The sequence below is a fragment of the Muntiacus reevesi genome, chromosome 1 (assembly GCF_963930625.1).
Source record: "Muntiacus reevesi chromosome 1, mMunRee1.1, whole genome shotgun sequence".
NCBI classification, from domain to species: Eukaryota; Metazoa; Chordata; class Mammalia; order Artiodactyla; family Cervidae; genus Muntiacus; species Muntiacus reevesi.
This window is the reverse complement of record NC_089249.1, coordinates 16,044,549-16,060,814: the sequence shown is the minus strand read 5'-3', so window position 1 is coordinate 16,060,814 and position 16,266 is coordinate 16,044,549. Positions and strand designations below refer to the sequence as shown.

General features: G+C 38.8%; 1 protein-coding gene across 1 annotated transcript in view; it reads right to left on the bottom strand.

The window, feature by feature from the left end:
- Positions 1-16,266, bottom strand: part of TMEM263 (transmembrane protein 263) — a 21,099-nt gene extending 4,833 nt beyond the window's left edge. The window contains exons 1-2 of the mRNA XM_065938427.1: positions 15,888-16,266; positions 2,467-2,536 (exon numbers count right to left, since the gene is read on the bottom strand). Of these exons, the coding sequence (XP_065794499.1) occupies positions 2,467-2,530 (64 nt within the window). The 5' untranslated portion in view covers positions 2,531-2,536; positions 15,888-16,266. The remainder of the gene's footprint in view (positions 1-2,466; positions 2,537-15,887) is intronic.

Here is a 16,266-nt window from a genome sequence, read left to right as displayed (position 1 = left end):
TCCCCAGGACTATTTAAGGGGTTACAAACTGCTTTCATAGTAATACTAACACATCAATGTTAACATGTCTTTTCACTTTCATTCTGTCACCAGTCTACAACAGGATTTTCCAAAAGCTTAATGATGTGCAGTAACACAACAGACTAAACACAGAAGCAACTATGAGAATCTAGCTCTCTTCTATTAATCCAAATATTAAAGAGATCTGCAAAAATTTTAAAACAATGTGAGGAATTCCCTGCTGGTTCAGTGGTTAGGACCCCACCCTTTCAATGCCGAGGGCCTCGGTTCATTCCCTCGTTGGGGAACTAAAATCCTGCAAGCCATGGCACTGCCACAAACAAAATGTCACTCTGCTCACAATGTTATTTTTCTTTTTTTTTTTGAAAAATAGTTGTATATTTTTCAAAAAATGTGTTATATTTATATGGGCCTGTTGAATTCTCTTCATAGTAAAATACTTAAGTTTCTGTTTTTATTGTTAATATGGCAAGTACCAACAAAGACACAAGCTCTTTGGAATCCTCAAGTTTTGAAAGTAGAAAGCATCCCAAGATGAAATAATTGGAGAACCACTTATTTAAGTATATTTAAGTATATTTGGGTTTCTATTCTATGCGCTCCTTCATAATGTATTTTAAGAGCTAATACTATATGTAAAAACAGGAAAATTATTCATCACCTACATAAAATCTTTTTTGTAATGAGAAAACCATAGCTATGGTTAATACTTCCACAGCCTCAGTAATTTTTATAGAATAGAATATGTGATTTAAGCATCTAGTTTGTAAAAACTCTTCATATACTCCCAGAAAAGGAGCATCAATATGAGAAATTCAGATTTACTGTCATGAGTTTTTTGTTTGTTTAATAGAGGCACTCAAACTGGCATGTAACCCAAACTCCAGCATAAAATGACTAGCAGGAAGACATCATAAAAATTTGTTTCTGCCACCCTCAAATACACAGAGATCTTTTCTCCTTCATAATCTAGTGACTCAGGCAGCAAAAACACATGAGCAATGGTGTTTTTATTTTTTTTTAACTTCATGAAAAAATACTTGGTAACTATATAAAGTCAGGCTATAACCACTAAAAAGGTATAATCTCACACAAGAAAGGTAAATTCTTGGATAAATAGGTTCAACTAAGACTACCAAAGCTACTAAATCGTGGCTATCAGATAACTCTGGGAAACCAACAATATTTAAAAGAGAAAAAATTCTGAAAATAGAGTTTCTTTAAATACACAAGGCACAAATTTACCTTGAGTAACATTTTCTTCTCATTGTTTGGAGAGTTTACATCATTTTACAAGGAAGAAAGCCTCACTGCTTAGTCAAAATAGCTCACTTATAAAGATACAGCAATAGTTAAATTTATAAAACCAATTTTTTAATTGAAACTTTGAGTAATAAGCATAGTTAATATAAATTTTAAAATAGCTGAAATAAGAGACTTAAGACACATAAACATTTGAATATATTATAAAATTATGATGGAAAGAATTACATAAGTGGTAATTCTTCTGTAATCAGGGTTAGTAACACTAGGAAAAGGGGTGGGGGGATCTTGACTTGAGGATAAAACATAAAAACCTCATGCTGAATACCTCATTAGTATTATCCTTCTATGCTAAATTTGGTGTACATTTAATGAAGACAATTTTTCTCCGTCAAATCAGACAAATTTTAATACTGTTATCACTGTGCTCTTAATTACCACCATATAAATTATTCACTTTGCAGACTACTTTTGTTTAACAGGTTGCCAATGTAAAGACACTGCTGAGGCTGTTGTCTTCCTTAACAGTCATGCTCCTGGACAGCCTTTATCTCTTTCCTGACATCTTTCTCACAAGTCCTTATTTACTTCCTCATTGAGCCCTAACTTTTCTCTTCAATACTACAGAGTTCTAGTCCCTAAAAAATAAAGCCAAGAAAACAGCTAGTTGTTTCTGTGTATAGTCGAGACATTCAGGTGTGCGTTTAGTGTTTCCACAGATTTCTGAAGGAAAGATGAGAATAAAATGATTCCTGATGTCACGATTTTCAAACTAAAAAATAAATTAAGCAAACCCCAAGACCATATATTAAAAAAGGAAGTTACCTATTATAACATAGTCAATAACAGGAGTTTAACAAATCTCAAGTGCCTCCTGAATTAAGATTTTGCAGTCCCTCCTTACTCTGCACCCCACCCAATTCTTTACATATGAAAGGATGCTCTACTTGTGAAATGGTCTTAGAAGAAGAAAAGAGTAGCAGAAAAATAGATCTTAAACAGTAAAACAGTTACATAGTGTCCCTATTCATAATATCTATGCTTTCTTATTAAAAGCTAAAGTGTTTAAGTATTTTTGGAACACATGTGCTGACAAAACAGGTTGTTACTTTAATAAAGACAATCTGAACTTTAATTCACTAGAATGTTTTTTCATTCTTACTGTTACAGATGCGTACTTACCTTCTGGTGGCTCATCGCTAAGGTATGATGGGATTTCTTGTTGATTTTTATCTGTCTGATTCATGATCACCTAAAAAACACACACATTTCAATTTCAACCTCTGAAACTACTCTTATCATATGCTTATTAACACTTAATCAACTTTATTAAGTTGATAAACAACATTTTACTTATTTATTATTATTTTGGCCAAGCTATGCAGCCAGGCATTAAACTGAGACCATGACAATGAAAGCACAGAATCCTAACCACCAACCAGGGAACTCCTGATAAACAACATTTTAAAACACCCATAACAAGACTACTTCACCTTGTCTGTCTCCTACTTTGTGGTGTTGAGAAATACTTAAAATTACTAGTTGAAAACATAAATTTTAAATCAAGCAAAGACTGGCAGGCATGATACAGGCTCTATGTTGTTACTACAGCTTCAACTTAAATTGAAAATTACTAACTGAAATAAAGTTGAAAGGTGGGAGTCAGCAGACAAAAATGTTAAGTGCTTCCTCCTACAGAATATTTTATTTCACAACAGACCTAAAGAAAAACCTGTTTAGTCGCCAAGTTGTGTCTGACTCTGCGACACCATGGGCTGCCGCATGCCAGGCTTCCCAGTTCCTCACTATCTCCCGGAGTTTGCTCAAACCCATGTCCATTGAGTTGATGATGCCATCTAATCATCTCATTCTCTGGTTCCCCCTACTCCTCCTGCCCTCAGTCTTTCCCAGTATCAAAGTCTTTTCCAGTGAGTCAGCTCTTCCCATCAAGGGGCCAAAGTATTGGAGCTTCAGCTTCAGCATCAGTCGTCCCAGTGAATATTCAGGGTTGATTTTTTTAGGATTGACTAGTTTGGTCTCTTTGATGTCCAAGGGACTCTCAAGAGTCTCCTCCAACACCACAGTTCAAAAGCATCCATCATCCTTCAGCTCTCAGCCTTCTTTATGGTTCAATTCTCATATCCATACATGTCTAGTAGAAAAACTATAGCCTTAACTAGACAAATATTTGTCAACAAAGTGATGTCTCTATTTTTCAATATGCTGTCTAGGTTTGTCATAGCTTTTCTTTCAAGGAGCAAGTATCTTTTAATTTCATGCCTGCAGTCACTATCTACAGTGATTTTGGAGTCCAAGAAAATAAAGTCTGTCACTGTTTCCATTGTTTCCCCATCTGTTTGCCATGAAGTAATGGGAGCGGATGACATGATCTTAGTTTTTTGAGTGTTGTGTTTTAAGCCAGCTTTTTCACTGTCCTCATTCACCCTCATCAAGAGGCTCTTTAGTTCCTCTTCACTTTCTGCATATCTGGGGTTATTTATATTTCTCCCAGCACTCTTGATTCCAGCCTGTGATTCATCCAGCCTGGCATTTCACATCATATACTCTGCATATAAGTTAAATAAGCAGGGTTACAATATACAGCCTTGATTCCTTTCCCAATTTTGTACCAGTCTGTTGTTCCACGTGAGTTTTAACTGTTGCTTCTTGACCTACATAGAGTTTTCTCAGGAGACTGGTAAGGTGGTCTGGTATTCCCATCTCTTTAAGAATTTTCCAGTTTGTAGTGATCCACACAGTCAAAGGTTTAAAGTAGTCAATGAAGCAGAAGTAGATGTTTTTCTGCAATTCCTTTGCTGTCTCTGTGATCCAACACATGTTGGCAATTTGATCTCTGGTTCCTCTGCCTTTTCTAAATCCAGCTTATACCTCTGGAAGTACATCTAGTATTCTCTACAGACTACTGGTTAACTATCATTTATTTCACAAGAGACTTAAAGAAAAACTATACTATGAACTAAAAGAAAAAAATTCTATCTGAAAATTTTCATAAAAACATTCTTCTATAGAGATGACTGCATCAATCTGAATCACTTAGAGAAGGATTTTGATTGTATTGTTATCAGAGCTCTTATAAACAGAAGTGTTCACTAGCAAACTAATACAAAATCTACTATTAAAAAATACATTATACTATGATTATGTCTAAGTACAAGTAATAAGAGAAAGTAAGAAATAAAATAAGCTATGCTGGGATGAAAAACATAAACTTTCTTTGCCCAATTTTCTTTACTATCTTAAAATATTTGCTTTAATATTCACTTGAATAAGTAAAGATTTCAAAAAGTCAAGACTGGTCTAAAAGCTTTCTTGCTTGGCCAGAAAACTAGGGTTGTGACCTCAGTAGTCAAATAAATATTTACTAATCATAAAACCACAGAGCCTAAATTATTAAATCTGTAAATATACAATAGAGATTTTAAAGATTATTATAAAATCCTGCCATCTGCAAAACAACATGGATGAACCTTGAGGATAGTATTTTAAGTGAAATAAGTCAGAGAAAGACAAATAGTATATAATCTCAATTACATATGAAATCTAAAAAAGCCAAACTAAAGATAAGGTAGTTACAAGGGGCTGGGGGTGTAGAGTTGGGGAAATAATGCTGGTCAAAGGGTACAAACTTTCCATTATAAGAGGAATAAGTTCTGAGGATCTAATGTACAGCATGATAACTACAGTTAAAAATACTATATTGTATGCTTGAAAGTTGCTAACAGATTTTTTAAAGTTCTCACCATAATAACAACAACAAAGGTAATTATGAGTTAAGGATGTGTTAACTAACCTTAATCTGGTAAACATTTCACAATATATGTGTATCAAACCATCACATTATACACCTTAGACTTACACAATGCTGTATGTCAATTATATCTCAAGAAAGCTAGGAAAAAAGAATATTGTGAAAACAGTATACTTTAATATGCTGATTAATTGACAGATTGAGTACCTACTATGTGTCATGTTTTATGCATGGGATATAGCTGTGATCAGTACAGACCAAAACTCCGCCATCATGAACACCCCATATTGTCTAGTGGGAAAGACAATAAATATGCAAAGAATATACTGTATACTGGGGCTTCGCTGGTGGCTCAAACGGTGAAGAATCTGCCTGCAATGCAGGAGAACCAGGTTGAATCCCTGGATTAGGAAGATCCCCTGGAGAAGGAAGTAACTACCCACTCCAGTATTCCTGCTTGGAGAATTCCATGGACAGAGGAGCCTGGAGGGGCTACAGTCCATGGGATGGCAAAGAGTCAGACATGACTGAGCAACTTTAAGTTTCATATTGTGTATCAGATAATGTTACCTGCTGTGGGAAAAAAAGATGAAGGGGAGAGGATGTAATATTTTAAGTGGGAGAGTCTTTGAAGGCCTCGTTGTGGTGACATCCCAAACGAGTTAAGGACACAAGGTACTTCAGTCAAGTGCCCTCAAGGCAGAAAAAAACAATAAAAGCAAAGGTCCTGAAGTAGGAGCTTACCACAAACAGGAAGGAACAGCCAGAAAAATGTGGTGGGGGCTGCAGCAAAGGGCAGTAGGAAAGGAGGTCAAAGAGTGAGGTGTGGGTGACACAGTCCCTTACAGGCCAGAGAGGCAATTATCTTGTAACTCTGAGATGGGGAGCCAGTGAAAGGCGCTGACCAGAGGGGTCATGTGTTCTGAGTTACCCTTTTTAAAAATCATTCTGGCTGTGTGGGGAGAACAAGCAATCAGAAACAAGAACAGAAAAACCTGTTAGTCTCAACCTAGGGTTTTCAGGGTTTACACGTACTGCAGTGTTTATCAGGACTAATGTTAAGGGATCAGAGGAGGGTCAGGGAAGTTCCCTTTTCCTTTATGACTCCTATTGCTTTTAAGCATCAGCTGATCAAATAAAAAGTCATTCACATTTCCTTCTATATGTCAGTAAGCCAGGCAAAACACACTGGTGGCAAATGAGGGTGCTAGAGGTAGCAGTCTGAGAAGTGAGACTCTTCAAAGGTAATTTAACTTCATTAATTCAACTTGAACTATCTTTATTTTTTTTTTTTTTTTTAATATTATTTTATTAGTTGGAGGCCAATCACTTTACAACATTTCAGTGGGTTTTGTCATACATTGGCATGAATCAGCCATATAGTTACACGTATTCCCCATCCCGATCCCCCCTCCCACCTCCCTCCCCACCCGACTCCTCAGGGTCCTCCCAGTGCACCAGGCCCGAGCACCTGACTCATGTATCCCACCTGGGCTGGTGGTCCGTTTCACCATAGATAGTATACATGCTGTTCTTTCAAAACATCCCACCCTCACGTTCTCCCCCAGAGTTCAAAAGTCTGTTCTGTACTTCTGTGTCTCTTTTTCTGTTTTGCATATAGGGTTATCGCCACCATCTATCTAAATTCCGTATATATGTGTTAGTATACTGTAATGTTCTTTATCTTTCTGGCTTACTTCACTCTGTATAATGGGCTCCAGTTTCATCCATCTCATTAGAACTGATTCAAACACGTGCACCCCAATGTTCATCGCAGCACTGTTTATAATAGCCAGGACATGGAAGCAACCCAGATGCCCATCAACAGATGAATGGATAAGGAAGCTGTGGTACATATACACCATGGAATATTACTCAGCCGTTAAAAAGAATTCATTTGAACTATCTTTAAAACTTAAAGGGTGTGTGACTGCAGCCTCAGCACTCAGCAGCACACACCATGTGCTTAAATAAGTGATTTTCAGTTGCTCTAATGAAAAGCCTGGCTCAGACCACAGATCAAGCGCACCTCATCTTATGCTGGTCTCCTTGTCACTTTAATGTGTTTCATACACACTTAAGATTTTAAAAGTAACACTGGAGATATGTAATTTCTGACAACAACAACAATTAAATATCTGAAAGAGTACCAGCTGATGCATTACTAGGAGTTCCTGATTTGCTTTAATTTTGAAACTCTCTTAAGCCAGAAAGTTAAATTTATTTTCATTCTCATTTTTATATTTCTTTAACTTATCGTCACGTTAAGATCATGAGAATTATACAGCACAGTGTTTAAAGTTTTGAGATCAGAGACCCTGCATTTGAATCCCAACTTGACTATATAAACTATATGGCTGAGGACAAATAACTTCACCAGATCCTTGCAGTTCAGGAAACAGAAATTAAAGATATTCTAGCCCTCACTCTGAACAATTGAGTAGAGTAGCCCTCACTCTACTTAACAATTGAAAACAAAAACATGCAGAAACTCCTGGCAGAATGGCTAGGAGTGTGTGTGCCCCTTCTTGAGGATAACTATTTTGGAGCCACTTTCTTCCCCATTGTTGTAGTCGCTTCAGTCCTGTCCGACTCTTTGTGACTCCATGGACTGTAGCCCGCCAGGCTCTCCTCTGTCCATGGAATTTCCCAGGCAAGAATACTGGATTGGGTTGCCATTTCCTCCTCCCGGGGATCTTGGACTTGAACCCATATCTCCTGCATTCCAGGTGGATTCTTTACCACTGACGTACCTGGGATACCTACTTTCTTCCCCACTGAACTGTTAATTCAAAAGGAGAGACACTTTGCCTTACTCAGCACTAAACCAAGTATCTGTATACCAGGAGATTATTTGGGTGATCAAGTAATTAATAGATGTCACAATATTCTGTACAGAAATACAGGGATATTATATACACATACACCTTTCATATTTTAGCTGGAGTTATAAAACAGACATGGTAGTAACTACATACATTTTAAAACTGCTTTTCTGTATATATCCCACAAATTCCTACCAAAAGTCTTGCCTTTTCCTCCTAATACAGAATTCCTTTTAAAAAAACAAACAAAACGTAATTTCTTCACATTTATCTACCTTGTAGTTTAAAAAAGAAAAAGACCATCATTTTAAAAGATCAGAGCGGTTTTATTCTATGATAGCATAAAAGACATATGCAAATTCATCTAAATACTATGAAGTGGCTACTCTCCTGCCAACAGGCAATGAGGAGCCATCAGCCAATTAATACTGTCAGATCTGTATTTTAAGAAGCTAACTAAAGCAAGATCAGGTGGAAGGACAGAGATTAAATACAGCAAGTGGCTACTTTAATGAGATAGAACAGTAGTCTGAACTCTTGTCAATTGTTCTTGTCTAAATAAATGTTTAGACCAAAACCCTAGGAGTCACCCTTGATTTCCTTTAACATTCCCATCAAATCGTTGGTAAGTTCTGTTGCCTGAATAAGTCCAAGATACAACTACTACACATCACCTCTTCTGCTCCCTCTTTTGACTAAGCCGTCACCATCTCTAATTTGGACAGCTACAAAGTCTCTTAACCAGCCTCTGAGCTTCCATCTTTGCTCTTCCTTCAGTCTAGCCATGTCATACTCTGCTTAAAACCCTCCAGCTGCTTCCTAGTTTGCTCAGAATAAAATCCAGAGTCCTTTCCTTGGCCTTTGAGGGTCAACATCTAATACCCTGATAGCATCTTCTACCATTCTGTTTCTTGCTCACTCCAGCCTGACAACATAGGCTTCTTTGCTCATCTTTTCCTGAAAGGCTCTTCCCCAATACATGTACATGGCTTGATTCCTTACTTCCTTCAGGTCTGTGCAAATGTCCCCTTCTCAGAGGTCTTGCCTGACTACCCTAAGACAGATTAGCACCTTCCTAACTCCTTTCCCTACCATTTTCATCTAACACTGCTCTATTTTCTTCATTGCTTTTACTGTCACTTGATATACATGTTTATTCTCTCTCCCAATTAGAATGAAAGCTCTATTGTAACAAAGCTTGGTTTTGTCGCTGCTTCATTCCCTTCATTCCCAGAGCCTTAATCAATGCTGATTAAGTGGATACTCAAATACTTGAATTTTTTGTGTGAAGTAGCATAACTTGGGTATTAATGTGAGATAGAAGGAGAATATAGGATATAAAATTTCTAGTGTGAGAAATAGAAATGATGAAGACGGGGGGCAGGAGAGAGGAAACGAATGCTGAGAGAGATGGACTTTTTTTTTTAATGTTTACTTTATTGCAATAAGAACACTTAACCACGAGATCTCCCCTTTAACAAATAAGTGTACACTGACTGTTGACTATGACCTGTTCCTGAAAAGCTATTTGAGATACCTTCAGAGCATCCACAGGAGACATTTAGCAGTCAATTGGACTTAAAGGGCCTGAAACTTAGCATGAAGTCTGAGTTAGAACTGAGGTCCTAAGAATGGTCTGAAGTGACAGCTGAAGTTGCATGGGGTAAGTGGTATGATCAAGGAAAAGTGCAGTAAGAGAATAGATTGATAAGCTTAATTGGACTGTTCATATTTAAGAAGTGAGCAAAAGAGAAACCAGCAGAAACAAAATATACCTAAAGATAGTCAAATGAGTAGTCTCATGGATAGCAAGAGATGAATTTGTAAGCTTCCTAAAGATACATACAACACAGACATTAAAATCATTTATGAAGATTAAATACTACGGGGAACCATTAATGTTCTGTTTAGAGGATAAAAAAGGCATATATCACATGATACTATTTTTTTCAAGTGCACATAAAAGACTGAAGGTAAATATGCACGCTAAGTTGCTTCAGTCATGTCCGACTCTTTGCAACCCTATGGACTGTAGCCTGCCAGCTTCTTCTGTCCATGGGATTCTCCAGGCAAGAATACTAGAATGGGGTTGTCATTTCCTCCTACAGGGGAGCTTCCTGACAGCAATCAAACCTGCATTTCTTGCATCTCGTGCATTGACAGGAGGGTTCTTTACCACTAGCGCCACCTGGGAAGCCCCAAAGTGCTAACAAAGATTGCCACTACAGGACAGAAATTATATATATGGTGAGGAGGAAGAGATACATAGTATTTCTATATAGAGAGAAATATATATACTTACCACATATATTTTAATTTTTTACCATAAACATGTATTGATTTTGTAATTAAAGAAAATTATATTTTTAAATCTTAGAAATCAGTGATATTCACAAAAGATATTTTTAAAGATGACACAGTTCATCTATATAGTAATTGTAACTAATAGGGTTTTTATCCTTAAATCAAGTTGATCATCTAAAAAGCAGTGTTCCTGAATCACAAAATGCTGACTTGAAGAAAATGACATCACTGAGTTTTATTCATGGTTATGTTCCCCCCCCACCCCAGTCCTGACAGCACACCAAGACCTCCTCTCTTATAGCTCTTTTCCCTGATTTGCAATTTGAAAATCTTATTTATAATTCTTACCATTTTATAGTACATATTTTGGTTGTAAGCTGAAACACAGTATTTGTGGAATAAATGGAATAAAAATATAATTTGTATCCACACTACCTTTAAGCATCACAAGAAAATATGCAAACCAATACATGATCCAAATTTCTGGTTTAAAAAAAAAAACTTTCAGCTGGATTCATGCTCTTCAAATGTACCTCTTGAAGAATAGGCAGTGGTCTGCCAGGGGATTCAAGAACCATAGGAGAGACATAACACATAAATTCTACTACAAAGTAATTCAAAATAGTTTTATTTTTAAATATACACTAACTAAAATGCTAAATGAAAAGTGCTTGGGAATTTTTTAAGACAAATAGACTTCCAATAAATGTCCTTCTTGCCTGTAACTTCTTTTAGGGTATGGTGTTCAGTCAGTAAGTCATGTCCAGCTCACCCTCTGCTGCCCCCTTCTCCTCTTGCCTTCACTCTTTCCCAGCATCAGGAATTTCAGAGTATGATTTACCAGCTCTTTTCCCTGCCCAACCACACTCCACCTCCCCTGAGTTTACCCCATTCTTAAATTACATTTACATTTACTAATATTATCAATAGTTACAAACAGGATTACCAATAAATAATACAAAGTCTAGAGTTGTGCAGGCCAGAACCTGGCTATCTAGACTGAAACAACTTGATCTTGAAAGCCCTAAGAGGCCATAAAGATTGATTTTTGTTTTGTATATATATATATATATATATTTTAAATGTCTACATTTCTTGTACGTCACTCATATTAACAGCAAGTATGTAGTATTAAAATTCCTACAGAACACTTTAGGGTAATAAAAATTGTGTAAAAGCTTTTTAAGTATATGGAATATATTTTTCTGAATTCAAGACACCACTTATAAAGGTATTTTTGCTATAATCCTTAACTATCTGTAATACCATCTTTACTTTTTACTCACATAAACCATTCCCAACTTCTACACACATATATGTGCCAAACTTCTGGTGGTATTACCTCTTCATGGATATTATCACTTCATCACTAGGAGAAATACTTTTTATATTACCATCCTGGTCATTATCATCATTACACTTTTATCTCTTAAATATGGAATTGTGAAGACAAATACACCCCTAATATTCTAAAACTGGAAGAGGTAAATAATCTACTTAGTAAAATTTTAAAGTATACACATGAAGACAAAAAACAACTGACAATGAAAATATCGAAAAGACCATTTTAAAATGTTACCTTTAAACAACATTATTAAATTCTATGCAAACCATCAGCATAAATTTAACATATACTTGGGTCCCTGCTATGTGCCAGGTACCCTGGTTTCATTGAGAAACCAGGTTTCAGTGTGACTGTGATTAAACACATAGAGGACTATAAGTCAGAGTTTACAATCCAGTGGTTATATACTTTACCATCATTTAGTTTCATTCAAAAACCAAAAGAACGCTGCTCTATAGGAACTCACAATGCACACAAATTTCTTTTTTAAAAATGTACTTTAATCTCAAAAATATACAAGCAACTCCTGCAGCTCAATTCCAGAAAAATAAATGACCCAATCAAAAAATGGGCCAAAGAACTAAACAGACATTTCTCCAGAGAAGACATACAGATGGCTAACAAACACATGAAAAGATGCTCAACATCACTCATTATCAGAGAAATGCAAATCAAAACCACAATGAGGTACCATTACACGCCAGTCAGGATGGCTGCTATCCAAAAGTCTACAAGCAATAAATGCTGGAGAGGGTGTGGAGAAAAGGGAACCCTCTTACACTGTTGGTGGGAATGCAAACTGGTACAGCCGTTATGGAGAACAGTGTGGAGATTCCTTTAAAAACTGGAAATAGAACTGCCGTATGACCCAGCAATACCACTTCTGGGCATACACACTGAGGAAACCAGATCTGAGAGAGACATGTGCACCCCAGTGTTCATCGCAGCACTGTTTATAATAGCCAGGACATGGAAGCAACCTAGATGCCCATCAGCAGATGAATGGATAAGGAAGCTGTGGTACATATACACAATGGAATAGTACTCAGCCATTAAAAAAAATTCATTTGAATCAGTTCTAATGAGATGGATGAAACTGGAGCCCGTTATACACAGTGAAGTAAGCCAGAAAGATAAAGAACATTACAGCATACTAACACATATATATGGAATTTAGAAAGATGGTAATGATAACCCTATATGCAAAACAGAAAAAGAGACACAGATGTACAGAACAGACTTTTGGACTCTGTGGGAGAAGGTGAGGGTGAGATGTTTAGAGAACAGCATCGAAACGTGTATATTATCAAGGGTGAAACAGATCACCAGCCCAGGTGGGATGCATGAGACAAGTGCTCGGGGCTGGTGCACTGGGAAGACCCAGAGGAATCGGGTGGAGAGGGAAGTGGGAGGGGGGATCGGGATGGGGAATACATGTAATTCCATGGCTGATTCATGTCAATGTATGACAAAGCCCACTACAATAGTGTAAAGTAATTAGCCTCCAACTAATAAAAATAAAGGAAAAATAAATAAGTAAAAGCTAGAAAAAAAAAGAAATAAGAAATTAAATTTGGAGGGACATCACACACGATTGGAGAACTGTCCAGACAAATTGGGACTTTTTTTTTTTTAACTTGGGACTTTAGAACTCAATAAATAAATTCATTTGTGGAGAAAAAAAATGTACTTTCCTAAGAAAGGCAATAAAGACAGAAAACAGCCTTTAGATCAGGACAAATAATTTAACTTAACTCTAAGGACATAATCAGTTTTACCATGTGGTCCTGACATGTGAATAAACGATTACAGTACTAACTAAAACTGGTCATGTTTCTTTAAGAAACTCTGAAATGTGAAAGAGTTCTTTACTGTAGACTGCAATTCATCAGCAGTTCCTTTAAGCATTTTAGGCCAGGGAGAGACAATTCGTGTCCAGTACAACAATATCATAGATGTAACAGCTGGCAAATATATTGAGCAAGGATTTATAACAACACTATTCTCTAGAGGGTAATTTCTTCCAATAATAGAAATAAGTAAACAAATGCCTCTATGAACCCCCTCCCTTTTTTAAAAGAAAACAAATGAATCAGTGTTGTTTACAGATATCTGTTATATAAAATTTTTGTTAATAATGAAAAGAAAATCTGAAAATAGTACTCAAATGTGCCTATGGCTCAAGACCCCTGTGTACCAAGGGAAGTTAAAAAGCACTAACACACTGTATATGAAGCATAACTACAAAATGCAGTGCACGACAGGCTACCTTCAAAGACACTTCAAAAATTTCTTACTAAACAGTAAGTGCCAATTTCCCTATAAGAAAAGACAACTAGCTAAATTATTAGCTAAAAAAGACAATTAGCTAAATTATTCTACATATTTTAAAATATGTAGAAACTTTGCCACGTTCTCATTCCTATGCTTTAGCTTCTTTGCCAAATAACTACAAGGAGTTTAAAATATATATTTATACAGAGCTTTAGCCCACATACACCAACAAACAGTGTATATTATTCAAACACCAGCTTACTGTTTTTAGGCTTCTCTAGTTAACCAGCTCTCCTCAAGAGGCTCCTTTTAAAATTGGTCCCTGCCCATTAAATCAACAGCAAGTGAACTGCAAGAAATGCACTGAATGTGTCAGGAAAGAAAAAGTAATCTGCCAGTAAAACTTAGAGCTAGTGATAAGTAACAACCGCCAGTATGGAAATGGCAGTTTCTAAGTGTTGCTCTGAAACGAAACATTAACCAGAGTTACACTAACCTATCAAACCAAGTAACCAGCACACCAGTCATTTTCACTAAATTATACTTCATTAGTTCAACAGATAGCTGTGTCCCTACTATGTGTCAGACACTGTTAGACACTGAAGGTTCATTCTGAACAAGCATGTCAAGGCCCTCCTTGCACGGGGTTTATATATAATCCAGCAAGGGACCTTCAGGAAGTAGCATAACAACAACAGTTCAATGACTGAAACAAGAAAAAGCTAAAGATTTTCCTGGAGTTAAAAAAGAACCACACACAAGATCTAACAATATTCTCTACATAATGGCATATTTTTACTGCACTTGCTTTCTAGTGTACATTATAACAAAGACTAAAGAAATGAAAGCGAAAAAAATCAAAACAGGATGCATATAAGTTTATTAAAAGTTACTTCCTTCTTGCTTTAAGAAAACAGACATGAGTACATACACTCAGACATATACCTGTTCATGTTATATCAATATTGCCGGGGAACTCTTTAGAGCACCCACACCAGTGGACGTTTTAAAGGTTAAACAACATCAGCAAATAATCACAGACAGTAAATAAAGTGTTTTCATTTGGAATTAGCATAAGTGTTCACAAGGGCAGAATAAATCAAATAAACTCTCCTCCTTCCCTAGGTGTTTCTAAACCTTTCCCAGTGGCCCCTTCCCCCGCCCACCCCCCCACCCCCCATCCCTTTGGGCACTAGCAAGTCCTTTTTTTTTTCTTTAGCAGAGGGAGTGACGTGGCAGGAGAGGCAGAAAATGACCCTGAAGGAGCACTGGCTGAGGCTGAGCTCAGCACCTCCTCCCTCTGCTCCACGTTGTATACCCAGCAAACCCCACTCCCACAGAGTTCCAGAATTTCTGTCTTCTAACATACAAGAGGCGGTCTGTTTAGGAGAGAGGATCTGATCATAGGTGGGAGCTTGGGGATCCGTCTTGAGGTGCGTGTGCATAGCAGGCACGGTTTTTATTTAGGCTTAGGAGGCGCTGACGGCACTCAGGGGTGCTCCAGCGGTCCCCAGTCACCCCCCGGGGCCGTCACACCTCCGTCCATCGCTTCACTTTCAAGCTCAGGTTAGGCGTGGGGGCAGAGCTACCTGGGAAGAGCACCGGGAATGTCCACTGGGGACCAAGGCTCGTGTGGCTGAACCCAAGAGAACAGTTTATCAACAGGTTAGGAGTGAGTGGGGCGGGGACGCAAGCAGCCCCTCTGCCGCATCCCTCTCCTCTCCCAGGCTGCTGACATCCTCCCAACCCCCATTTTTCCGGCCTGACACCCCAGGAGGTAAGAAGTCAGGAGGAAGCGTCCAGTGAGGGTCCCAATCTCAAACCCCGGCGGGGGAGTCAGAAACGAGTAAAGAGGTGGCGGGGGGAGGGTAACCCCGCCAGCTAACCTCCACCCGCCCGCAACACGATCCCGCCCCTCCCCCTTCCCCGTTCAGCAACCCCCCGCCACCATCACCACCAAAAAAGGCTCCGGGCAGCCAAGCCTGGGCAGGGAGGCAGTGAGGTGCAGAAAAGCTAACGGAAAAACGCAAAAGAGGGGAGGGCAGGAAGCCGGGACGGCGCCCCCTACCCTCCCTGACCGACTTACCGCCGGGTCGGGGGCCGGCGCCGGGGCCGGGCAGAGGAGCGGCCAGCACCGAGGAAGGGCGAGGCGGCCTGAGCGGCGGGCACAGCCTCAGGCAGTCGCGGGCTCCGGAGACGCCTCCTCCGGCTACGGAGCCAGAAGACACGGTTTGCGACGGCGGCCTCTGGCTGCGGACGTGGCGCCGGACGCGACCCGCCCCCTCCACCGCCTCCTCAGCTCCCACCTCCTCCTACGGCTCGCGCTCCAATGCGCACGCGCACCCGGGGCCTCTCCCGCGCCCACCGGGCACACGCCCACCCGTTTCTCGAACTGCCCGGCCCTCCCAGCAGCCCCCAGCCGGTCGCCTCCCGACGTGCGCACGCGCGCCGCTCCCCAGCTTCAG